Below are 25,828 nucleotides of genomic sequence, written 5' to 3' on the forward strand. Positions count from 1 at the left end.
TCACGTAATAAATGAGCTTTACAAGTAAGAAAGGGGGCGCCATTGTGTGGGCAGCAGCTGGCAGACCCCATGACTGCGGGGCTGTCAGACATCAGCAGGGCGCTGTAATGTACTGGTAGGTATGTAGGGCCCTCCGCTGTCTGCCCACCCTTTCCAGGACACCATATACTAACTGTACCCAGGATGTTGGCACCGTGTTCTCCTCACCCAGGAAGTCCCAGGAGGAGCACACAGTCAGTCAATCTTCCGCTTGGCACAGATTCGGGGCTTCACCGGCTCTCGGAAGCGAAGGATTTTATTTGCATCTTGGGTCTTCCTGAAGCTTCTTCTCCGCGTAGATAAATACACGCCATGCCTCCATCTGCACCCACAGACCTCGCAGCCTGCAAGGTAGGTATGTGCTCTAGGGGGTCAGTGGTGGGGGGGAGGGGGTCAGAGCTGCTGCCGCGGCCCCCTCACCCTAGACACACCAGGTGGCGCACACCATGTACACCCGATACCTCCAGGTCCATCTATGCAGTGGGCGCAGACGCTGGCAGAGATCAGGTGTATGCACTCATGCAGGTAGGTGGGCTCAATAATACTCATCACTGCACAAAGAGACAGACGGGGGAACACACAGTGCATGAAGGTATAAACGCTACACTCCGGCCAACCAACCTGCAGAATACAGACCAACCTAGAGCAGAGGCAGCCCTAACCATAAGAGCTTACAATCTACAGGGACACCGAGAGAGAAGCAAATATTCAGGAGGAGAGGAGGTAGGTTGTAGTCTTGTCTGTAGAGATGGTAGCGATGGAGAGGAGGTAGGTTGTAGTCTTGTCTGTAGAGATGGTGGTGGTGGAGAGGAGGTAGGTTGTAATCTTGTCTGTGGAGATGGTGGTGATGGAGGGGAGGTAGGTTGTACTCTTGTCTGTAGAGATGGTGATGGTGGAGAGGAGGTAGGTTGTAGTCTTGTCTGTAGAGATGGTGGGGGAGGAGGTAGGTTGTAGTCTTGTCTGTAGAGATGGTGGAGAGGAGGTAGGTTGTAGTCTTGTCTGTAGAGATAGTGTGGAGGAGGTAGGTTGTAGTCTTATCTTTAGAGATGGTGGTGATGGAGGGAAGGTAGGTTGAAGTCTTGTCTGGAGAGATGGTGGTTGTGGAGCTGTAAAGGAGGTAGGTTGTAGTCTTGTCTATAGAGATGGTGGGGAGGAGGTAGGTTGTAGTCTTCTCTGTAGAGATGGTGGTGATGGAGGGAAGGTAGGTTGTAGTCTTGTCTGGAGAGATTGTGGTGGTGGAGCTGGAGAGGAGGTAGGATGTAGTCTTGTCTATAGAGATGGTGGTGGTGGAGAGGAGGTAGGTTGTAATCTTGTCTGTGGAGATGGTGGTGATGGAGGGGAGGTAGGTTGTACTCTTGTCTGTAGAGATGGTGATGGTGGAGAGGAGGTAGGTTGTAATCTTGTCTGTAGAGATGGTGGAGAGGAGGTAGGTTGTAGTCTCGTCTGTAGAGATGGTGGTGATGGAGGGAAGGTAGGTTGTAGTCTTGTCTGGAGAGATGGTGGTGGTGGAGAGGAGGTAGGTTGTAATCTTGTCTGTGGAGATGGTGGTGATAGAGGGGAGGTAGGTTCTAATCTTGTCTGTGGAGATGGTGGTGATGGAGGGGAGGTAGGTTGTACTCTTGTCTGTAGAGATGGTGATGGTGGAGAGGAGGTAGGTTGTAGTCTTGTCTGTAGAGATGGTGGGGGAGGAGGTAGGTTGTAGTCTTGTCTGTAGAGATGGTGGAGAGGAGGTAGGTTGTAGTCTTGTCTGTAGAGATAGTGTGGAGGAGGTAGGTTGTAGTCTTGTCTGTAGAGATAGTGTGGAGGAGGTAGGTTGTAGTCTTGTCTGTAGAGATAGTGTGGAGGAGGTAGGTTGTAGTCTTATCTTTAGAGATGGTGGTGATGGAGGGAAGGTAGGTTGTAGTCTTGTCTGGAGAGATGGTGGTGGTGGAGCTGTAAAGGAGGTAGGTTGTAGTCTTGTCTATAGAGATGGTGGTGATGGAGGGGAGGTAGGTTGTAGTCTTGTCTGGAGAGATGGTGGTGGTGGAGAGGAGTTAGGTTGTAGTCTTGTCTGTAGGGATGATGGTGATGGAGAGGAGGTAGGTTGTAGTCTTGTCTGTAGAGATGGTGGGGGAGGAGGGAGGTTGTAGTCTTGTCTGTAGAGATAGTGGGGAGGAGGTAGGTTGTAGTCTTGTCTGGAGAGATGGTGGTGGTGGAGCTGTAGAGGAGGTAGGTTGTAGTCTTGTCTATAGAGATGGTGGAGATGGAGGGGAGGTAGGTTGTAGTCTTGTGTGTAGAGATGATGGTGATGGAGGGGAGGTAGGTTGTAGTCTTGTCTGTAGGGATGATGGTGATGGAGAGGAGGTAGGTTGTAGTCTTGTCTGTAGAGATGGTGGGGAGGAGGTAGGTTGTAGTCTTGTCTGTAGAGATGGTGGTGATGGAGGGGAGGTAGCTTGTAGTTTTGTCTGTAGAGATGGTGGTGATGGAGGGGAGGTAGGTTGTAGTCTTGTCTGTAGAGATGGTGGTGATGGAGGGGAGGTAGGTTGTAGTCTTGTCTGTAGAGATGGTGGTGATGGAGAGGAGGAGGTAGGTTGTAGTCTTGTTTGTAGAGATGGTGGGGAGGAGGTAGGCTGTAGTCTTGTCTGTAGAGATGGTGGTGATGGAGGAGAAGTAGGTTGTAGTCTTGTCTGTAGAGATGATGGCGATGCAGAGGAGGTAGGTTGTAGTCTTGTCTGTAGAGATGGTGGTGATGGAGAGGAGGTAGGTTGTAGTCTTTTCTGTAGAGATGGTGGTGGTGGAGCTGGAGAGGAGGTGGGTTGTAGTCTTGTCTATAGAGATGGTGGTGATGGAGGGAAGGTAGGTTGTAGTCTTGTCTGGAGAGATGGGGGTGGTGGAGCTGGAGAGGAGGTAGTATGTAGTCTTGTCTATAGAGATGGTGGTGATGGAGGGGAGGTAAGTTGTAGTCTTGTCTGTAGAGATGGTGGGGAGGAGGTAGGTTGTAGTCTTGTCTGGAGAGATGTTGGTGATTGAGAGGAGGTAGGTTGTAGTCTTGTCTGTAGAGATAGTGTGGAGGAGGTAGGTTGTAGTCTTATCTTTAGAGATGGTGGTGATGGAGGGAAGGTAGGTTGTAGTCTTGTCTGGAGAGATGGTGGTGGTGGAGCTGTAAAGGAGGTAGGTTGTAGTCTTGTCTATAGAGATGGTGGTGATGGAGGGGAGGTAAGTTGTAGTCTTGTCTGGAGAGATGGTGGTGGTGGAGCTGTAGAGGAGGTAGGTTGTAGTCTTGTCTATAGAGATGGTGGTGATGGAGGGGAGGTAGGTTGTAGTCTTGTCTGGAGAGATGGTGGTGGTGGAGCTGTAGAGGAGGTAGGTTGTAGTCTTGTCTATAGAGATGGCGGTGATGGAGGGGAGGTAGGTTGTAGTCTTGTCTGTAGAGATGATGGTGATGGAGAGGCAGTAGGTTGTAGTCTTGTCTGTAGAGATGATGGTGATGGAGAGGCAGTAGGTTGTAGTCTTGTCTGTAGAGATGGTGGGGAGGAGGTAGGTTGTAGTCTTGTCTGGAGAGATAGTGGTGGTGGAGAGGAGGTAGGTTGTAGTCTTGTCTGTAGAGATGGTGGTGGTGGAGCTGGAGGTGGAGAGGAGTTGGGCTGTAGTCTTGTCTGTAGAGATGATGGTGATGGAGAGGAGGTAGGTTGTAGTCTTGTCTGTAGAGATGGTGGGGAGGAGGTAGGTTGTAGTCTTGTCTGTAGAGATGGTGGTGATGGAGGGGAGGTAGGTTGTAGTCTTGTCTGGAGAGATGGTGGTGGTGGAGCTGGAAAGGTGGTAGGATGTAGTCTTCTCTGTAGAGATGATGGTGATGGAGAGGAGGTAGGTTGTACTCTTGTCTGTAGAGATGGTGATGGTGGAGAGGAGGTAGGTTGTAGTCTTGTCTGTAGAGATGGTGGGGGAGGAGGTAGGTTGTAGTCTTGTCTGTAGAGATGGTGGAGAGGAGGTAGGTTGTAGTCTTGTCTGTAGAGATAGTGGGGAGGAGGTAGGTTGTAGTCTTGTCTGGAGAGATGGTGGTGGTGGAGCTGTAGAGGAGGTAGGTTGTAGTCTTGTCTATAGAGATGGTGGTGATGGAGGGGAGGTAGGTTGTAGTCTTGTGTGTAGAGATGATGGTGATGGAGAGGAGTTAGGTTGTAGTCTTGTCTGTAGGGATGATGGTGATGGAGAGGAGGTAGGTTGTAGTCTTGTCTGTAGAGATGGTGGGGAGGAGGTAGGTTGTAGTCTTGTCTGTAGAGATGGTGGTGATGGAGGGGAGGTAGGTTGTAGTCTTGTCTGTAGAGATGGTGGTGATGGAGGGGAGGTAGGTTGTAGTCTTGTCTGTAGAGATGGTGGTGATGGAGAGGAGGAGGTAGGTTGTAGTCTTGTTTGTAGAGATGGTGGGGAGGAGGTAGGCTGTAGTCTTGTCTGTAGAGATGGTGGTGATGGAGGAGAAGTAGGTTGTAGTCTTGTCTGTAGAGATGATGGCGATGCAGAGGAGGTAGGTTGTAGTCTTGTCTGTAGAGATGATGGTGATGGAGAGGAGGTAGGTTGTAGTGTTGTCTGTAGAGATGGTGGTGATGGAGAGGAGGTAGGTTGTAGTCTTTTCTGTAGAGATGGTGGTGATGGAGGGAAGGTAGGTTGTAGTCTTGTCTGGAGAGATGGGGGTGGTGGAGCTGGAGAGGAGGTAGTATGTAGTCTTGTCTATAGAGATGGTGGTGATGGAGGGGAGGTAAGTTGTAGTCTTGTCTGTAGAGATGGTGGGGAGGAGGTAGGTTGTAGTCTTGTCTGTAGAGATGATGGTGATGGAGAGGAGGTAGGTTTTAGTCTTGTCTGTAGAGATGATGGTAATGGAGAGGTAGGTTGTAGTCTTGTCTGTAGAGATGGTGGGGAGGAGGTAGGTTGTAGTCTTGTCTGTAGAGATGCTGGCGATGGAGGCGAGGTAGGTTGTAGTCTTGTCTGGAGAGATGGTGGTGGTGGAGCTGGAGAGGAGGTAGGTAGGATGTAGTCTTGTCTGTAGAGATGATGGTGATGGAGTGGAGGTAGGTTGTAGTCTTGTCTGTAGAGATGGTGGGGAGGAGGTAGGTTGTAGTCTTCTCTGTAAAGATGGTGGTGGTGGAGCTGGAGAGGAGGTAGGATGTAGTCTTGTCTATAGAGATGGTGGTGATGGAGGGAAGGTAGGTTGCAGTCTTGTCTGGAGAGATGGTGGTGGTGGAGAGGAGGTAGGTTGTAGTCTTGTCTGTAGAGATGGTGGTGGTGGAGCTGAAGAGGTGGTAGGATGTAGTCTTGTCTGTAGAGATGATGGTGATGGAGAGGAGGTAGGTTGTAGTCTTGTCTCTAGAGATGGTGGGGAGGAGGTAGGTTGTAGTCTTGTCTGTAGAGATGGTGGTGATGGAGGGGAGGTAGGTTGTAGTCTTGTCTGTAGAGATAGTGGGGAGGAGGTAGGTTGTAGTCTTGTCTGGAGAGATGGTGGTGATTGAGGGAAGGTAGGTTGTAGTCTTGTCTGGAGAGATGGTGGTGCTGGAGCTGTAGAGCATGTAGGTTGTAGTCTTGTCTATAGAGATGGTGGTGATGGAGGGGAGGTAGGTTGTAGTCTTGTCTGTAGAGATGGTGGGGAGGAGGTAGGTTGTAGTCTTGTCTGTAGAGATGGTGGTGATGGAGGGGAGGTAGGTTGTAGTCTTGTCTGTAGAGATGGTGGGGAGGAGGTAGGTTGTAGTCTTGTCTGTAGAGATGGTGGGGAGGAGGTAGGTTGTAGTCTTGTCTGTAGAGATGCTGGTGATGGAGGGAAGTTAGGTTGTAGTCTTGTCTGGAGAGATGGTCGTGGTGGAGCTGGAGGTCGAGCTGGAGAGGAGGTAGGTTGTAGTCTTGTCTGTAGCGATGGTGGTGATGTAGGGAAGGTAAGTTGTAGTCTTGTCTGTAGCGATGGTGGTGATGGAGGGGAGGTAGGTTATAGTCTTGTGTGGAGCAGAAATGCAGTCCTAAGCTCTTGCTCATGACCAAAAGGTTGCAAGTTCAATCCTCACAGGGGGTCAGGTAGCCGGCTCAAGGTTGACTCAGCTACTCATCCTTGCAAGGTTGGTAAAATGGTGGGGGGTAATAAGTAAATTGCCTGAAAGCGCTTTACAAAAAAGATCTATTTTTATTTTTTGTGGAGAGGAGGTAGGTTGTTATCTTGTCCATAGAGACAGTGGTGTTGGAGAGGAGGTAGGTTGTAGCATTAACTGTGGAACTGGTGGTAGTGTAGAGGAAATAGGTTGTAGTCCTGTCTGTATACATGGTAGTAGTGGAGAGCAGGTAGGTTGTAGTCATGGATGTAGAGATGGTGGTGATGGAGAGGAGGTAGGTTGTAGTCTTGTCTGTAAAGATGGTGGGGGTGGAGAGGAGGTAAGTTGTAGTCTTCTCTGTAGAGACTGGAAGTGGTGGAGAGTAGTTCGATTGTAGTCTTGTCTGCAGGGATGGTGGTGGTGGGGGAGAGCAGGTAGGTTGTAGTCTTGTCTGTATACATGATAGTAATGGAGAGGTGGTGGGTTGTAGTCTTCTCTGTAGGGAGGGTGGTGGAGAGAAGGTAGGTTGTAGTTTTAGCTGCATGTATGGTGGGAGTGGAGATGAGGTAGGTCATAGTCTTGTGAAAGTGGAATGGAGGTAGGTTGCAATCTTATCTGTAGAGATGATGGCGGGAGACAGGAGGTAAGTCTTAATTCTGTCTGTAGAGATGGTGGTGATGTAGATGAGGTAAGTAGTACTCTTGTCGGTAGAGATGGTGTTAGTGCAGGGGTCCCCAACTCCAGTCCTCAGGGACCACCAACAGGTCATGTTTTCAGGATCTGCTATAGGAAGAACACCTGTGGCAATGTCTGAAGCATTGATAGTAAATTCATCACCTGTGCAACACTGAGGAAATCCTGAAAACATGACCTGTTGGCGGTCCCTGAGGACTGGAGTTGGGGAACACTGAGTTAGTGGAGGGGAGGTAGGTCGTAGTTTTATCTCTGGACATGTTGGCATTGGGTTGTAGTACTGTCTGCAGAGATGGTGATGTTAGCTTGTAGTATTATCTGCAGAAATAGTGGTGGTGGAGAGGAGGTAGGTTGTAGTCTTGTCTGCAGAGATGGTGGGAGTGAAGGTGAGGTAGGTTGTGGTCACCTGTGTGATGTTGCATCTGTATACTGCAGGGTGGGATGGGTCACTCGTGTATAATGTCACATCTGGCAGTGTGGTCGGTTGGCAGGGCAGTGTTGGTGGTTGTTTTTGCAGTGCGTTCAGTAGGCGGGGCAGTGTAGTCATTTGGCGGGGCAGTGTTGTCGGTTGATAGGGCAGTTTAGTCCGTAGATTTTGCAGTGTGGTCAGTTGGGGGCTGGTGTGGTTGGTAGGTGGGTCAGTAGGCGGGGCAGTGTGGTTGGTGAGTAGGGTAGTGTGGTTGGTAGGTGGGTCAGTAGGTGAGGCAGTGTGGTTGGTGAGTAGGGGAGTGTGGTTGGTAGGTGGGTCAGTAGGTGGGGCAGTGTGGTTGGTGAGTAGGAGAGTGTGGTTGGTAGGTGGGTCAGTAGGCGGGGCAGTGTGGTTGGTGAGTAGGGTAGAGTGGTTGGTAGGCAGAGCAGTGTGGTCGGTAGGCAGGACAATGCGGTTAGTCAGTGGGGTAGTTTGGTCACTGGGTGGCGCAGTGTGATTGGTAAGTTTAGCAGTGTGGTTAGTAGGCAGAGTAGTTTGATCAGTAGGCGTACAGTGTGGTCGGTTGGTTGTGGCCATGTGGTTGGTAGGCGGGTCAGAGTGGTTCGTAGAAGGTTGGTTGGTAGGTTTGGCAGTATGGTCAGTTTGGCGGGGTAGTTTGGTAGGTGGGACAGTGTGATTGGTTTGGCAGGGTAGTTTGGTTGCTGGGTGGGGCAACTTGGTCGGGTCAGTGTGGTTAGTGGGAAGAGAAGTGTGGTCAGTAGGCGGGGCAGTGTGGACAGGGCAGTATGGTTGGTAGGCGGGGCAATGTAGTAGTCAGGGCAGTGTGGTCAGTGGGCGGGGCCATGTAGTAGTCAGGGCAGCATGGGTGTAGTAGTACAGCCCACTAGTAGTGCACGGAGGCTCAGTGGTATGGGTGGAACAATCCCATGAGCCTCGTCTCTCCATCTTGTCGGCCTTCGTGATTCTCATCTTTCCTTGCAGACTTCTGACTGGGCGGCTCTAGAGATGTTGCTCCTCAGCGTTGTCCTCCTGATGTGCCTCGCAGCTACGGATGCCATCCTTTTCCCATCAATCTGCCCCCCCAACCTGCCAAATCGTGTCCCCTGCTGCCCGTCCTACAACGGCTCTGCATGTGGCTATGATTTGGGTCGGGGCAGATGTCTGGAGGTGCCGAAGCCCAAGTATCCCTCCATGGACGAACGCGACGCCTTTCCTTCCGCCTATTACACTCACATGTGTGTGTGCAACGGCAATTACGGCAGCTACGACTGCGGCGGCTGCACGTTTAACCGGAACGGGACGAACTGTGATCTGCAAAACATTGTCCGAAGAGAGGCCCGCCAGCTGACCCCAACCGAGCTAACCGCGTATCTAGCCAAGCTGCATTACTGCAAAACCAAGATCGATCCGGACTATCTGATCATGCAGGCGGGCAACCGCCTCCAGGCGAGCAGCTACCAGTTCTTCTTGGACTCGTATTATAACGGTTGGTGTTACGAACATTATTACGCCACGAAGCCGTTCCTGAACAACAGCAGAGAGATCTACATCACCAACTGCGCCCACGGCAGCACCGCATTCCTCACCTGGCACCGCCTCTTCTTGCTGGGCCTGGAGAACAGCATGCAGCGCTGCCTCCGCGACCCATCTTTTGCCCTTGTGTATTGTGACTGGCAGAGAGACCCCGGCTGCGCCTTCTGCAACAACCAGTATTTTGGAGCAAACGATGCCACGGGCTTCATCAGTCCCTTATCCATCTTCTCTGGCTGGCGGGTGAGTGAAATTACAGGAGGTCATAGACTACAGGGGCAGATACAGAGGGGGGGAATATATCATACACTACAGGGGCAAATACAGAGGGGGGTAGTTACATCATACACTACAGGGGCAGATACAGCGGGAAGGTATTATATCATACACTACAGGGGCAGATACAGAGGGGGGGAATATATCATACACTACAGGGGCAGATACAGCGGGGCGATATATCATACACTACAGGGGCAGATACAGAGGGGGGGAATATATCATACACTACAGGGGCAGATACAGAGGGGGGGAATATATCATACACTACAGGGGCAGATACAGAGGGGGGGAATATATCATACACTACAGGGGCAGATACAGCGGGGGGGGAGGGGGTAATACATCATTAATATATCATACACTACAGGGGCAGATACAGCGGGGCGATATATCATACGCTACAGGGGCAGATACAGAGGGGGGAATATATCATACACTACAGGGGCAAATACAGAGGGGGGTAGTTACATCATAAACTACAGGGGCAGATACAGCGGGGGGGGCAGGGGGTAATATACCATTAATATATCATACACGACAGGGGCAGATACAGCTGGGGGAATATATCATACACTACAGGAGCAGATACAGTGGGGGGAATATATTACACACTACAGGGGCAGATACAGAGAGGGGGATATATCATACACTACAAGAGCAGATACAGCGGGGGGGGGGGGAATGTATCATACACTACAGGGGCAGATACAGCGGGGGGAATGTATCATACCCTACAGGGGCAGATACAGCGGGATGGGGTGGGTAATATATTATACACTGCAGGGGCATATACAGCTGGGGGAATTTATCATACACTACAGGGGCAGATAGAGCAGGTCGGGGTAATATATAATACAGTACAGGGGGAGAAATATATCATACACTACAGGGGGAGATAAAGAGGGGGGGGAATATATCATACACTGCAGGGGCAGATACGGGGGGGGGGGGGGAGAGATATAGCATACACTACAGGGATTTTGGGCACTATTACATCCATGATATAGATTGGGGTCCGTCTATAAAAGCGATTAGTTGGGGGCTTCTACTGGTGGAGGGTCTACAGATGTCCCATATCCACACAAGGTATATGACGCCGTTCGTCGTGTAGATGTCACTGCATGGTCAGGCCATACTTCCTATATCTGTTGAGTCTTTGGCAGGGAGGGTCCCAACCTTCATCTAGAAGGTATATGCCAGGAGAGTCCCCACCATCAAACACATGGGGGCTGCAGAATCGGGACCTGTATACCCGCACAGGGCCGGGACATGACATTTTGGTATACTCCAACCCTAATATAAACTAAATATGTTAGCGATTGGGTCACTGGTAGAGAAGAGGTTAATGGAAACATCATGGTTGGTCGATGTAAGTTAATGGGCACAGCGGGGTCTCTTCTCCTGATCTACGGGATTGGGGGCATCAGATCCCAAGAGAGGGGTGCTGAGCACAGCATATTAGTTTACATCTGCCCGCCAGTTATATAGGCCACGCCCACAAACACTGTTAACCTACTGCCATCCAATCACGAGTCGCGCATAGATCCCTCAGCACACCCCGACCTCACTAAAGACCACAGACCCCCTATATACATGCACACCCCTAAACAGGAAAGTACTAGAATACACCCCAAAATTACCTACAGAGTTTAGACCAATCCGCAGAGGAGATGCAGACCTTTTAGAGGCTAGAAGGTGGCTGACATCATGGGGACGCGCTGCAAGAGCTCACAACTGCCTTCAGGCTTGCTGTATGCTGAGCGGGATGTCTGTCACGGGGCCTTTGTAGCTTCTATTACTGACTTTAGCAGCTACACGGATATGGTCACATGACCTCTGGCCAGGTCCTACTACAGTAACACAGGTCCTGCACAGATACAGTCACATGACCTCTGGCCAGGTCCTTCTACAGTAACACAGGTCCTGCACAGATACAGTCACATGACCTCTGGGCCATGGAGATGAAAATCCCCCCAAACATTGCCTCACTAAATATAGGCAGTATGAGCCTGACCATGCAGTGACATCCACACGGGTAATGGCATCATGTACCTTGTGGGGAGGTCAGAGATCTGTAGACCCTCCACCAGTAGAAGCCCCCAACTAATCGCTTTTATAGTCGGACCCCAATCTATATGATGGATGTAACGACTACAGCCGACCACCTCTTAGTCTACAGCGCCTGAAATCTCATCACTAACAGTAGATTATAAAGGGCAGGAAGCACAGAGGTCACAGCCAAGAACACCGCGTACCATTCTAACATGTAGCTGAAGACCCCTCTGTCCTACCCTGCAGAGCTCAGCGGCCTGTGCTGCAGAGATCTCCTGCCTAACAGGAAGTTGGTGCAGGCGGAGCTGCTAGCTTATATTACACTCCCCCCCCTTGCTGTCTGAGTGCAGAGGTTGCTGTGATCACAGGTGCCTTTTAGAGTCTATGAGGAGGAAATAGGGGTGGGGTGCACAAGAGCTTACCCCCTCCCCTCCCTTGCTGTCTGAGTGCAGAGGCTGCTGTGATCACAGGTGCCTTTTAGAGTCTATGAGGAGGAAATAGGGGGGACACAAGAGCTTACAGTCTATGAGGAGGAAATAGGGGTGGGGTGCACAAGAGCTTACCCCCTCCCCTCCCTTGCTGTCTGAGTGCAGAGGCTGCTGTGATCACAGGTGCTTTGTACAGACACCCAGAGTGCTTGAGGAACATGAAGCCAGCAGTGCAGGCTTGTCCTCTACAGCCATGTGAAGCCAGGCACATCCAGTTACACCCAGATCTAGAACACCCTAAATGGCTCTGATCCCGGGAAGAATTAGGGAGCCGAGGTAGAAGCAGCAAAGTCTGAGCAGCCTTTCTTGTCATTTACAGTCAGTTTGTGGAAACTTCGATCATGCCAGAACATATTGTTTAATGGGCAACTGCATCTGTGAACGTCAACCGTTCAGACGGCGATACGGTTATGTAGACGTTCCCAAACCAAACAAGGCTGACGTAGACTACTGCCTGAGCCTGGGATCTCTGGACCGTGCGCCTTACACTGCAGCTGTAAATGGGAGCTTCAGAAGCTGCATAGAAGGTAAGAGGAAACGCGTCAGGCGTGTAGATGAAGAATACTAAACACTCCGGCCGCGTGCCAACCGCCTGTGCATTCACGGGCAGTCATCTGTAGTGTCCAGCAGAAGGAACCGTCAATGACTTATTGCCAATGGCATGGCACGTGCGTCCAAGTCCCATTAAGACCGCCAGACAACGCTGAGGCCCCAGGATGCTACACAAGGAGGAGCGAAGGCGTGGGCATTAGGTTATCCTCCAGTCCCCTCTCTCTGCTGTGAGAAGCCAAGGACAAGGGGCGGCGAGCTAAACATGGTGCTGCCACTTCCACCGTCCACCACACAGCTTGGGTAAAAAGAGAAATGCCATCTCTCATGCCAGTGTGCCAATTACAGGTGAATTACTTGTGCGCCATTCAGGCCCTTGGACGGCAGAGCCATGACACATGCAGCAGCGCATACAATGCCCACATGCTGATGGGTACCAGCTCTACACTGGGGCTCAGCAGCCCATGTAAGTGATTACAGTACCATTGTATCCAGTGATCACAGGTGACATCTCCTATATCCCCTTTTCTTCTGCATCTTGCTCAGACCGCCATGATGACTTCTCCCAGCCACAACTTGTCTCTGTGGAATGTGACACACGGACATCTTTGGCTCCTTGCTTTTCCAACATCCTCTGTACATTATCTACACCTCTACGCAATCCCCTACAGTACCCAAGAGAGTAATAATGTCACAAGTGGTCCCCCACACAGTAGTACTGTCCCCATTTTTTGTGCTCCCTGTAGGCCCCACACAGTAAGTGCCCCTTTTTTACTGCCCCCAACGTGTCTGTAATAACGCCTCCCAGACAGGCCATACTCGCCTTCTTTGTCGCTCTCTGGCAGCTGTAACGGGCGCGCAGCTGACTTCCATGTTGTATGATCATGTGAGATGCCCCATTCCTGGCCTAGAGGACTACAGCGATTGTGAAGCTGGCAGCCAGTCGGTGGAACGGTGCGCCCATTGCAGCTGCCGGGAGCGACGGCGGAGACGAGTACATAATTAGTTTTAAATTAAACACACATTAAAGTCTGCGGTGCCGACCCGGCGGTCCCAGATGGTGCTGATGCTAGACCTGGCACCGTGGGTTCTACAGCCATGCAGCTCCTTTTCTTCTATCCTGCTTCCTGGCGGAGTCCAGGACAGGCGGCAGCGCAGCGGAGGGTCCCGGCTGCAGGGGGAAGGTGGAGGGGCGATGATTTCACGGCAGTCTGTCCTGGACAAAGTTTACGAAAGAGATGCAAGCGGGCCAGGAGGCGGTCACATCCATGGAGGCGGCAGGACAAAAGCCGAGAGATGCGCCACAATGACAATCTCTCTAACTTTACCTAGGGGCGCGGTCAGAGGCGGAGCGACCGCATTCAGCGCCATCTACAGGATGCTAGCCCAATAAAATCTTAAACGTATTTGAGGATCTATGCGAAGCGAGAGCAAAATGATGAGATGCGCCACAGAGCACATAACTGCGCCCACCCGCTGCCCATCCTATTACACAACCTTGTACTTGGTCTTTTCTGCACTTACTGGTTGCACCAGTTTTTTGACAATTGGCTTCAGAAATGTGTTGGAAACCTGCGGCACAGAGGCCACGCCCACATTCAGAAGAACAAAAAATATTTTAAGAGCCAATCAGAATTTTTCATTCTTTTTGGTGCAAATCAGTTGTGAATATGTCTTAAATGTCTTAAATCTGGAGGAAACGGTCTCACAAGAAAGGCCCAATGTCTTGCAGGTCAGGATGGCGCGGTGCCGCGTGCCTGCACTCTAGTCTTGGCCTGCTGTCACACGAATATTCGGGCCAATCGGACGCAGTCTATCTTAAAGCAGTCAGACCACCTGGACCATTAACTGTATTGACAGGGCCAAGTGCCGGCAGCAATCAGCGCAGCTCCACCTGTGGTTAGACAGCATGCAATAGCAGGCTGAGGCTCCACTCACATCTCTGCTGGGGCTCCACTACTTGGCTCTCTCCTTGGAGATGCTGGATGTGACATCTGCTGAACGGCCCCCACGGACTGTAATGGGGTCTCTTCAGCTTTACCTGTTGACGTCCTGCAACAAGCTGCGCTATCTGTTTGGGATCTTCAGCAGGATCTGCACCAGAGGCTCCTGTGATAGCGCTGTCAACGGGGCCTAATGGTGGCGTTATGGGGTCACAAAACCCCTTTCCTCCGATGCCTGCGGGTCCCTGAATGAGATGGGAGGCACAGGTACTTTAAAAAGTTTGGACCATCTATGATTTTTGGTTAAATTGTCCAGAAAAAAGTGATGCTGGGAGCGCCGGGTGCGGCTGGTTGGCATAAACTGGCGGTAGATCCCCTTCACTGGGCTCATGGCTGCCATCTTCTAGCGGTAATCAGCGGCCGGCAGAGGATTATTAACCGACGTAGGGTTGATTGGACCGTTTACACGACTCTTCTTCTCCGACAGGTTGGATTAACCGATATGGGCAGCAGACTTCAACCATGCACAACCTGTGGCATGTGTACCTCGGAGGAACCATGTCCCAAGTCCCCATCGCCTGCAATGACCCAATGTTCGTGTGTCATCATCTATTAATTGACAAGTAAGTCTCATCGCCTGCAGCCAGTATCCCATCATGCATCATTCTATATATTAGAATACCGTACAAATCAACCCATTCTGGATATCACACTGATTAAACTGTATGTAGGGGTACAGAGGATATAACATAGGAGCATGGGGGCATGTAACCTGGTGACATCTGCCCGCCAGATCCCCTTGTCAGCTCTACACCTGGTGACATCCCCCCCGCCAGACCCCCTTGTCAGCTCTACACCTGGCGACATCCCCCCCACCAGACCCCGTTGTCAGCTCTACACCTGGTGATATCCCCCCGCCAGACCCCGTTGTCACCAGGTGTAGAGCTGACCTCCCACCGCCAGAGCCCGTTGTCGGCTCTACACCTGGTCACATCCTCCGGCCAGACCCCGTTGTTGGCTCTACACCTGGTGACATCCCCCCGCCGGACCCCGTTGTAGGCCAACACCTGTTGAAATCCCCCCGCCAGACCCCGTTGTAGGCCAAAACCTTGTGACATTCCCCCGCCAGACCCCGTTGTCGGCTCTACCCCTTGTCACATCCCCCCGCCAGTCCCCATTGTCAGCTAACACCTGGTGACATCTCCCCACCAGACCCCCTTGTCAGCTCTACACCTGGTAACATCCCACCGCCACACCCTGTTGTCACTCTACACCTGGTGACATCCCCCCACCCAACTCCTTGTCAGCTCTACACCTGGTGACATACTCCCGCCAGACCCCGTTGTCACTCTATACCTGGTGACATCCCCCCACCAGACCCAGTTGTCAGCTCCACACCTGCTGACATCCCCCCGCCAGACCCAGTTGTCAGCTCCACACCTGCTGACATCCCCCCACCAGACCCAGTTGTCAGCTCCACACCTGCTGACATCCCCCCGCCAGACCCAGTTGTCGGCTCTACACCTGGTGACATCCCCCCACCAGACCCCGTTGTCGGCTCTACACCTGGTGACGTCCTCCCGCCAGACCTTGTTGTCGGCTCTACACCCGGTGACATTTCCCCATCCACTGTTGTCAGCTCCACACATGGTGACATCCCCCATCCACCGTTGTCGGCTCTACACCTAGTGACATCGCCCCGCCAGACCCAGTTGTCAGCTCTACATCTGGTCACATCACAGCGCCAGACCCCGTTGTCGGCTCTACACCTGGTGACATCCCTGCCAGACCCGTTGGCAGCTCTACACCTGGTGATATCAACCCATCAGACCCCCTTGTCAGCTCTACACCTGGTAACATCCCCCCACCAGATCCCGTTGTCAGCTCTATACCTGGTGACATCCACCACCAGACCCAGTAGTCAGCTCTATACCTGGTGACATCCACCACCAGACCCAGTTGTCAGCTCTACACCTGGTGACATCCCCCCACCAGACCCCGTTGTCAGCTCTATACCTGGTGACATCCACCACCAGACCCAGTTGTCAGCTCTACACCCGGTGACATCCCACCACCAGACCCAATTGTCAGCTCTACACCTGGTGACATCCCCCCGCCAGACCCCGTTGTCAGCTCTACACCTGGTGACATCCCCCCGCCGGACCCCGTTGTCAGCTCCACACCTGCTGACATCCCCCCGCCAGACCCAGTTGTCGGCTCTACACCTGGTGACATCCCCCCACCAGACCCCGTTGTCGGCTCTACACCTGGTGACATCCTCCCGCCAGACCCCGTTGTCGGCTCTACACCCGGTGACATTTCCCCATCCACTGTTGTCAGCTCCACACATGGTGACATCCCCCATCCACCGTTGTCGGCTCTACACCTAGTGACATCGCCCCGCCAGACCCAGTTGTCAGCTCTACATCTGGTCACATCACAGCGCCAGACCCCGTTGTCGGCTCTACACCTGGTGACATCCCCGCCAGACCCGTTGGCAGCTCTACACCTGGTGATATCAACCCATCAGACCCCCTTGTCAGCTCTACACCTGGTAACATCCCCCCACCAGATCCCGTTGTCAGCTCTATACCTGGTGACATCCCACCACCAGACCCAGTTGTCAGCTCTATACCTGGTGACATCCACCACCAGACCCAGTTGTCAGCTCTACACCTGGTGACATCCCCCCACCAGACCCCGTTGTCAGCTCTATACCTGGTGACATCCACCACCAGACCCAGTTGTCAGCTCTACACCCGGTGACATCCCACCACCAGACCCAATTGTCAGCTCTACACCTGGTGACATCCCCCCGCCAGACCCCGTTGTCAGCTCTACACCTGGTGACATCCCCCCACCAGACCCCGTTGTAGGCTCTACACCTGGTGACATCCTCCCGCCAGACCCAATTGTCAGCTCTACACCTGGTGACATCCCAGCGCCAGACCCCTTTGTCAACTCTACACCTGGTGACATCCCTCATCCACCATTGTCAGCTCCACACCTGGTGACATTCCCCATCCACCGTTGTCAGCTCTACACCTGGTGACATCGCCCCGCCAAACCCAGTTGTCAGCTCTACACCTGGGGACATCCCCTATCAGACCGCATTGTCAGCTCTACACCTGGTGACATTCCCCCGCCAGACCCCGTTGTCAGCTCTACACCTGGTGACATCCGCCGCAAGACCCAGTTGTCAGCTCTACACCTGGTGACATCCCCCCGCCAGACCCCGTTGTCACTCTACACCTGGTGACATCCCCCCGCCAGACCACGTTGTCAGCTCTACACCTTGTTAAAACCCCCCTGCCAGACCCCGTTGTCAGCTCTACACCTGGTGACATCCCCCCGCCAGACCCCGTTGTCGGCTCTACACCTGGTGACATCCTCCCGCCAGACCCCGTTGTCGGCTCTACACCTGGTGACATCCTCCCGCCAGACCCCGTTGTCGGCTCTACACCTGGTGACATCCCCCCACCAGACCCTGTTGTCAGCTCTACACCTGGTGACATCCCAGTGCCAGACCCCGTTGTCAGCTCTACACCTGGTGACATATTCCCTGTCAGACCCCCTTGACAGCTCTAGACCTGGTAACATCCCACCGCCACACCCTGTTGTCAGCTCTACACCTGGTGACATCCTGCCCCCACCAAACCCCCGTTTATCAGCTCTACACCTGGGGACATCCCCCCGCCAGACCCCGTTGTCACTCTATACCTGGTGACATACCCCATCCACCGTTGTCAGCTCTACACCTGGTGACATTGCCCCGCCAAACCCAGTTGTCAGCTCTACACCTGGGGACATCCCCTATCAGACCGCATTGTCAGCTGTACACCTGGTGACATCCCCCCGCCAGACCCCGTTGTCAGCTCTACACCTGGTGACATCCCCCGCAAGACCCAGTTGTCAGCTCTACACCTGGTGACATCGCCCGCAAGACCCAGTTGTCAGCTCTACACCTGGTGACATCCCCCCGCCAGACCCCGTTGTCACTCTACACCTGGTGACATCCCCCCGCCAGACCACGTTGTCAGCTCTACACCTTGTAAAATCCCCCCGCCAGACCCCGTTGTCAGCTCTACACCTGGTGACATCCCCCCGCCAGACCCCGTTGTCAGCTCTACACCTGGTGACATCCTCCTGCCAGACCCCGTTGTCGGCTCTACACCTGGTGACATCCTCCCGCCAGACCCCGTTGTCGGCTCTACACCTGGTGACATCCCCCCACCAGACCCTGTTGTCAGCTCTACACCTGGTGACATCCCAGTGCCAGACCCCGTTGTCAGCTCTACACCTGGTGACATATTCCCCGTCAGACCCCCTTGACAGCTCTAGACCTGGTAACATCCCACCGCCACACCCTGTTGTCAGCTCTACACCTGGTGACATCCTGCCCCCACCAAACCCCCGTTTATCAGCTCTACACCTGGGGACATCCCCCCGCCAGACCCCGTTGTCACTCTATACCTGGTGACATACCCCCGCCAGACCCCGTTGTCAGCTCTATACCTGGTGACATCCCACCGCCAGACCACGTTTTCAGCTCTACACCTGGTGACATCCCCCCACCAGACCACGTTTTCAGCTCTACACCTGGTGACATCCTCCCCCCTTCAGACACCGTTGTCAGCTCTACACCAGGCAACATCCCACCGCCAGATCCTGTTGTCAGCTCTACGCCTGGTGACATCCCCCCGCCAGACCCCGTTGTCAGCTCTACACCTGGTGACATCCGCCTGCCAGACCCCGTTGTCAGCTCTACACCTGGTGACATCCGCCTGCCAGACCCCGTTGTCAGCTCTACACCTGGTGACATCCGCCTGCCAGACCCCATTGTCAGCTGTACACCTGGTGACATCCCTCTGCCAGACCACGTTTTCAGCTCTACACCTGGTGACATCCTCCCCCCTTCAGACCCCGTTGTCAGCTCTACACCTGGTGACATCCACCCACCAGACCCCGTTGTCAGCTCCACACCAAGTAACATCCCACCGCCAGACCCCGTTGTCAGCTTTACACCTGGTGACATCCCTCCACCAGACCCCGCTATCCGCTCTAGACCTGGTGACATCCCCTCACCAGACCCCGATGTCAGCTCTACACCTTGTGGCATCCCACCACCAGAGCCCGTTGTCGGCTCTACACCTGGTGACATCCCACCACCAGACCCCGTTGTCAGCTCTACACCTGGTGACATCCCCCCACCAGACCCCATTGTCAGCTCTACACCTCGAGACATCCCACCGCCAGATCCCGTTGTCGGCTCTACACCTCATGACATCCCACCGCCAGATCACGTTGTCGGCTCCACACCTGGTGACATCCTCCCGCCAGACCCCGTTATCAGCTCTACACCTGTTGACATCCCTCCACTAGACCTCGCTGTCAGCTCTACATGTGGTGACATCCCACCGCCAGACCCCGTTGTCAGCTCTACACCTGGTAACATCCCACCGCCACATCCTGTTGTCAGCTTTACATCTGGTGACATCCCACCACCAGACCCCATTGTCGGCTCTACACCTGGTGATATCCTTCCACCAGACTCCGTTCTCGGCTCTATAACTGGTGACATCCCCCCGCCAAACCCGGTTGTCGGCTCTACACCTGGTGACATGCCCCCCGCCAGACCCCATTGTCAGCTCTACACCTGGTGACATCCCACCACCAGACCCCGTTGTCAGCTCTACACCTGGTGACATCCCACCACCAGACCCCGTTGTCGGCTCTACACCTTGTGGCATCCCACCACCAGAGCCCGTTGTCGGCTCTACACCTGGTGACATCCCACCACCAGACCCTATTGTCAGCTCTACACCTCGAGACATCCCACCGCCAGATCCCGTTGTCGGCTCTACACCTCATGACATCCCACCGCCAGATCACGTTGTCGGCTCCACACCTGGTGACATCCTCCCGCCAGACCCCGTTATCAGCTCTACACCTGTTGACATCCCTCCACTAGACCTCGCTGTCAGCTCTACATGTGGTGACATCCCACCGCCAGACCCCGTTGTCAGCTCTACACCTGGTAACATCCCACCGCCACATCCTGTTGTCAGCTTTACATCTGGTGACATCCCACCACCAGACCCCATTGTCGGCTCTACACCTGGTGATATCCTTCCACCAGACTCCGTTCTCGGCTCTATAACTGGTGACATCCCCCCGCCAAACCCGGTTGTCGGCTCTACACCTGGTGACATGCCCCCCCGCCAGACCCCATTGTCAGCTCTACACCTGGTGACATCCCACCACCAGACCCCGTTGTCGGCTCTACACCTGGTGACATCCCACCACCAGACCCCGTTGTCAGCTCTACACCTGATGGCATCTCCCCATCAGACCCCGTTGTCAGCTCTACATCTGGTGACATCCCCAAGCCAGACCCCTGTCAGCTCTACACCTGGTGACATTCCCCCACCCAACCCCTTGTCAGCTCTACACCTAGTGACATCCCCCCGCCAGACCCAGTTGTCAGCTCTACACCTGGTGACATCTCCCCATCAGACGCCGTTGTCAGCTCTACACCTGGTGACATTAACCCACCCAACCCCTTGTCAGCTCTACACCTGGTGACATCCCTCCGCTAGACCCCGTTATCAGCTCTACACCTGGTGACATCCCCCCACCAGACCCCGTTGTCAGCTCTACACCTGGTGACATCCCCCCGCCAGACCCCCGTTGTCAGCTCTACACCTGGTGACATCCCCCCGCCAGACCCCCGTTATCAGCTCTACACCTGGTGACATCCCACCAACAGACCCCGTTGTCAGCTCTACTCTTGGTGACATCCCACCACCAGACCCTGTTGTCAGCTCTACACTTGGTGACATCCCACCACCAGACCCCGTTGTCAGCTCTACACCTGGTGACATCCCACCACCAGACCCCGTTGTCAGCTCTACACCTGGTGACATCCCACCACCAGACCCTGTTGTCAGCTCTACACCTGGTGACATCCCACCACCAGACCCTGTTGTCAGCTCTACACCTGGTGACATCCCACCACCAGACCCTGTTGTCAGCTCTACACCTGGTGACATCCTCTCGCCAGACCCCGTTGTCAGCTCTACACCTGGTGACATCCCACCACCAGACCCCGTTGTCACTCTACAACTGATGATATCGCCCCCACCAGACCCCTGTTATCAGCTCGACACCTGGTGACATCCCACCACCAGACCCCGTTGTTATCTCTACACCTGGTGACATCCCCCCGCCAGACTTCGTCAGCTCTATACCTGGTGACATACCCCCGCCAGACCTCGTCAGCTCTATACCTGGTGACATCCCCCACCAGACCCCGTTGTCAGCTCTACACCTGGTGACATCCCCCACCAGACCCCGTTGTCAGCTCTACACCTGGTGACATCACCCCAGCAGACCCCGTTGTCAGCTCTACACCTGGTGACATCACCCCAGCAGACCCCGTTGTCAGCTCTACTCATGGGGCCATCTGATGGTTTCTGTACTGGGTCTCCTGTGTGAGCATGTCATTTAAACTTCACGCTCACACATCTAATTTGCATCTCCTTTTCGCCTGACAGTACAAGATTGTTGGCAGTTCCAGTAGTTCTGTCAACATCTTGCCTCTGCTCTTGTACCATTTATCAGTGATACATCTGTGGTTGAAGAGATGTTTTTGGCCGACATTACTGGTTCTGGGACGATTGAAATGAACGTCCGGAGGATCTCCTGAGAGGACCCCTCTGTGGTTCACATGTCCAGGAATTTGATCAAAAGTCTGAAATGAGTGTTGGGTTGCTAATGATCTGCCAAGATCTCTGTGACACGCCTGCTGTATGAAGAGTCTGCTTCCTGATGTGCAAACAGTATGTTGTCCGGACCTGTGAAGGCAGTCCTTGTGGCCAGAGAACAGACTTCGTGGTGGGAGATGTGGACATCTGGGTGGACTTTTACGGACCACTCCCCCGTGGACATCTGGGTGGGCTCGTACGGGACGGCTCCCCCGTGGACATCTGGGTGGGCTCGTACGGGACGGCTCCCCCGTGGACATCTTGGTGGGCTTGTACGGGACGGCTCCCCAGTGGACATCTGGGTGGGCTTGTACGGGACGGCTCCCCCGTGGATATCTGGGTGGGCTTTTACGGGACGGCTACCCCGTGGACATCTGGGTGGGCTTTTACGGGACGGCTACCCCGTGGACATCTGGGTGGGCTTTTACGGGACGGCTTCCCCGTGGACATCTGGGTGGGCTTTTACGGGACGGCTTCCCCGTGGACATCTGGGTAGGCTTTTACGGTGCGGCTTCCCCCTGGACATCTGGGTGGGCTTGTACGGGACGGCTCCCCAGTGGACATCTGGGTGGGCTTTTACAGGACGGCTACCCCGTGGACAACTGGGTGGGCTTTTACGGGACGGCTCCCCCCTGGACATCTGGGTGGGCTTTTACGGTACGGCTCCCCCCTGGACATCTGGGTGGGCTTATACGGGGCGGCTCCCCCCTGGACATCTGGGTGGGCTTTTACGGTACGGCTCCCCCCTGGACATCTGGGTGGGCTTGTACGGGGCGGCTCCCCCCTGGACATCTGGGTGGGCTTGTACGGGGCGGCTCCCCCCTGGACATCTGGGTGGGCTTTTACGGTACGGCTCCCCCCTGGACATCTGGGTGGGCTTGTATGGGGCAGCTCCCCCCTGGACATCTGGGTGGGCTTGTACGGGGCGGCTCCCCCCTGGACATCTGGGTGGGCTTGTACAGGGCGGCTCCCCCTGGACATCTGGGTGGGCTTGTACGGGCGGCTCCCCCCTGGACATCTGGGTGGGCTTGTACGGGGCAGCTCCCCCCTGGACATCTGGGTGGGCTTGTACGGGGCGGCTCCCCCCTGGACATCTGGGTGGGCTTGTACGGGGCGGCTCCCCCCTGGACATCTGGGTGGGCTTGTACGGGGCGGCTCCCCCCTGGACATCTGGGTGGGCTTGTACAGGGCGGCTCCCCTGTGGATAATTGCTGAGGCGCACACCGCCCTGCAAAGCTAATTGATGAGTTGTTGAAGGACAGATCTTGCTGTTCACACCAGCCGGTGACTAACCAGCGACTATTTATGGTAACTGAAACATAGTGATGAGTGAAGACATTACTGCTAGTTGGCTGGTGCCGCCGCGGGGACTGGAAACAGTAACTTCCGCAGAACTCCACGAGACGGGGAAACTCAGGAGTTTTGTCTAAGAAAACCCTTTTGGAAGTGAAGGACAACTTCTAGGAAGTCCCCTGAAGCGCGTCGGGTTTGACCGTTCCTCCGACAATCAGACCAGGTGAGGGACCCACCAGTTCATTCGCCGGCTGAGATGTAGAGCCGCTGCGGTCCTCGTATGCCGGATCTCAGCCCGCGGGAAGGAAAATGAATGAATGGACAGGGGAGGAGAGAGAACGCTCCTCCAGCAACTCCACCCCCTGCGGAATTATGCCAGTGACAATACACGGTGGACACATCTCACCTCCTCCCTGATCTGCAAAGATGTCTCCATCGTTACCCGTTTTCTAATTTGGTCAATCACGGCAAATTCTCAAGTGACCGATTCAATACATTATGGCAACATTCTAGGAAAACCCCGGAATCCTGCACTACCCATCACAACCACTGGGTGGCCATAAGGCCTCGTCCACTCTGGTGACATGGTAACGCTGCAGTTTCTCGCTGTGATACCGCAACTTTGTAACACCACATGCGAGGTTTCTCAGGTGGGGGGAGGGGCATGAAATATAAGCCTTACCCTGAAAATAAGCCCTAGCTGCAGAAAAAAACCAAAACCAAAAGCATTCATTAGCTTAGAAGCACTGTCCGGGGCGGCGCTCAATGAATGGCTGTGATTGGCTAAGCTTCAGCCAATCACAGCAGCACTTCCAGGAGGTGGGAATTTTTCAATGCCCGGCCAGAAGAGACGATGACCAGTGCCGGGGCCCGAGAGGAAGCTGCAGCGGCGCCCTGGACAGCGCTTCTAGGGTGATCTATGTGTATTTTTTTATTTTTCCTGCAGCCAGGGCTTGGCATTTCCTGCTGTCAAAGTTGCATTGCGCCGCATGAAAATCGCATTTTCGTGTGATGCAACAGAGAGGAAGGCTCCATAGGGAGACATGGGCTACAGAACCTCACGAGTCGCGGGCGTATCATATGTGTCGGGATGTCGCATGCTACAAAACATCGCATGTGTGAAGGAGGCCTCAGAGACCCGCTGCGGGCAGAGATCTCCGGACAGAGCATCAGGGTGTATGTTATGGCCATCCCTGGGGATGGCGCCGCTCCCGCCCAGGGCACAGCCTGCTACCCCCACTGAGATCACTTTTGTAAAAGTGCAGTTTTCCATGCAAGTGTGATTTGTGAGAAGAAGGCGTCTGAGCGGAACGTTTCATACAAGGATTCGGAACATTTACAACAATTGCATCATCCTTGGAAGAAACTCACATGTATACTACACTCTTGTATAAGGCAATAGAAGATGGACACAGCATACCTCCTCCCCCTCTGCACATCACAGAGCATGCTCACTACACTCTTGTATAAGGCAAGAGAAGATGGACATAGCATACCTCCTCCCCCTCTGCACATCACAGAGCATGCTCACCACACTATTGTATAAGGCAATAGAAGATGGACACAGCATACCTCCTCCCCTTCTCTGCACATCACAGACCATGCTCACTACACTTGTATAACTCAATAGAAGACAGACACAGCAAACCTCCTCCCCCTTTCTCAACGTCACAGAGCATGCTCACTACACTGTTGTATAAGTCAATAGAAGACAGACACAACATACCTCCTCCCCCTCTGCACATCACAGAGCATGCTCACCACCCTCTTGTATAAGGCAATAGAAGATGGACCCAGCGTACCTCCTCCCCCTCTCTGCATGTCACAGAGCATGCTCACCACACTATTGTATAAGGCAATAGAAGATGGACACAGCGTACCTCCTCCCCCTCTCTGCACATCACAGAGCATGCTAACCACCCTCTTGTATGAGTCAATAGAAGATGGACACAGCGTACCTCCTCCCCCTCTCTGCACATCACAGAGCATGCTCACTCCTCTGCGGTAGGATGCAACAGACATGCGGGTTTTGTGCTCCTGCCTTGATGTAGTCTGTCCTGCGGTGGGAGGATTCTGGGGTTGCTGCCGTGGGACAAGGATACAACAATCTCCTTGAGCCCTAACCCCCCCCCGCCGCTCCGCTAAGCTCCGGCAGGCGCAGCACTGGGCTGTCCGTTTACATCACATGAAGGGCGGGGGGGGGGGGGGGCGCGACAGCGCAGAGAGCGTCAGGAAGGTCCTATAAGAGCTTCACCATTAGCATGGCGCCAGTTCAAGGTGGACCTTCCAGATGCTGGATGTCCGCGCGGGCCGGGTCAGCTGACCTGCTGGGACTTGTACTCCGTCTGCCATTATAACGCCGCTCTTTCTTTCCTCTTTTCTAGGTTTTTTGAGCAATGGATCAGGAGGTATAACGCCAACAGTAACTCCTACCCCAACAACCCGATTTACTGCCACGGCCCCTATGATTACATCACCCCGTCCTACTACCGCTACCAGCACAGGGATATGGTGCGCCCGCTGAGTAGCTACGGCGTAACTTTTTCAATTTACGAGGGCTCTTAAAGCAGCCGAAGGCGAATCGCCCAGAAGGATCCGCAACTAATCAAGAAGCCGCTTAATTACAGATGATTAACGATCAGCGACCAATCACGTGGCAGCCATGAATGCGCACAATAAAGTATCTCTGCACACTCTGCGTCTGTCTGCACTGATTGTCGCCCCC

The 25,828-nt window shown here is 53.9% G+C and overlaps 2 protein-coding genes across 5 annotated transcripts; both read left to right on the plus strand.

The window, feature by feature from the left end:
- The first annotated feature begins 285 nt into the window (after positions 1-285).
- LOC136592182 (tyrosinase-like) lies at positions 286-25,796 on the plus strand. 3 transcript variants are annotated; one of them, XM_066588579.1, is made up of 5 exons: positions 286-390; positions 8,185-8,976; positions 11,872-12,079; positions 14,532-14,667; positions 25,488-25,796. In XM_066588579.1, the coding sequence occupies exons 1-5, from the start codon at positions 352-354 to the stop codon at positions 25,666-25,668; spliced, it is 1,356 nt and encodes a 451-aa protein (XP_066444676.1). In that variant the 5' UTR covers positions 286-351; the 3' UTR covers positions 25,669-25,796. The 3 variants fall into 3 exon arrangements, with proteins under 3 accessions (XP_066444676.1, XP_066444678.1, XP_066444677.1); XM_066588581.1 differs by having other exon boundaries at positions 371-394; XM_066588580.1 differs by lacking the exon at positions 286-390 and adding an exon at positions 425-564.
- On the plus strand, positions 572-8,178 carry LOC136592156 (uncharacterized PE-PGRS family protein PE_PGRS34-like). 2 transcript variants are annotated; one of them, XM_066588578.1, is made up of 2 exons: positions 572-2,688; positions 4,409-8,178. In XM_066588578.1, exons 1-2 carry the CDS (start codon positions 2,143-2,145, stop codon positions 5,042-5,044), a joined length of 1,182 nt encoding a protein of 393 aa, XP_066444675.1. In that variant the 5' UTR covers positions 572-2,142; the 3' UTR covers positions 5,045-8,178. The 2 variants fall into 2 exon arrangements, with proteins under 2 accessions (XP_066444675.1, XP_066444674.1); XM_066588577.1 differs by lacking the exon at positions 4,409-8,178 and having other exon boundaries at positions 572-2,121; positions 2,162-3,054.
- Positions 25,797-25,828: the final 32 nt, after the last annotated feature.

The sequence above is a fragment of the Eleutherodactylus coqui genome, chromosome 1, assembly GCF_035609145.1.
Source record: "Eleutherodactylus coqui strain aEleCoq1 chromosome 1, aEleCoq1.hap1, whole genome shotgun sequence".
Taxonomy (NCBI): Eukaryota; Metazoa; Chordata; class Amphibia; order Anura; family Eleutherodactylidae; genus Eleutherodactylus; species Eleutherodactylus coqui.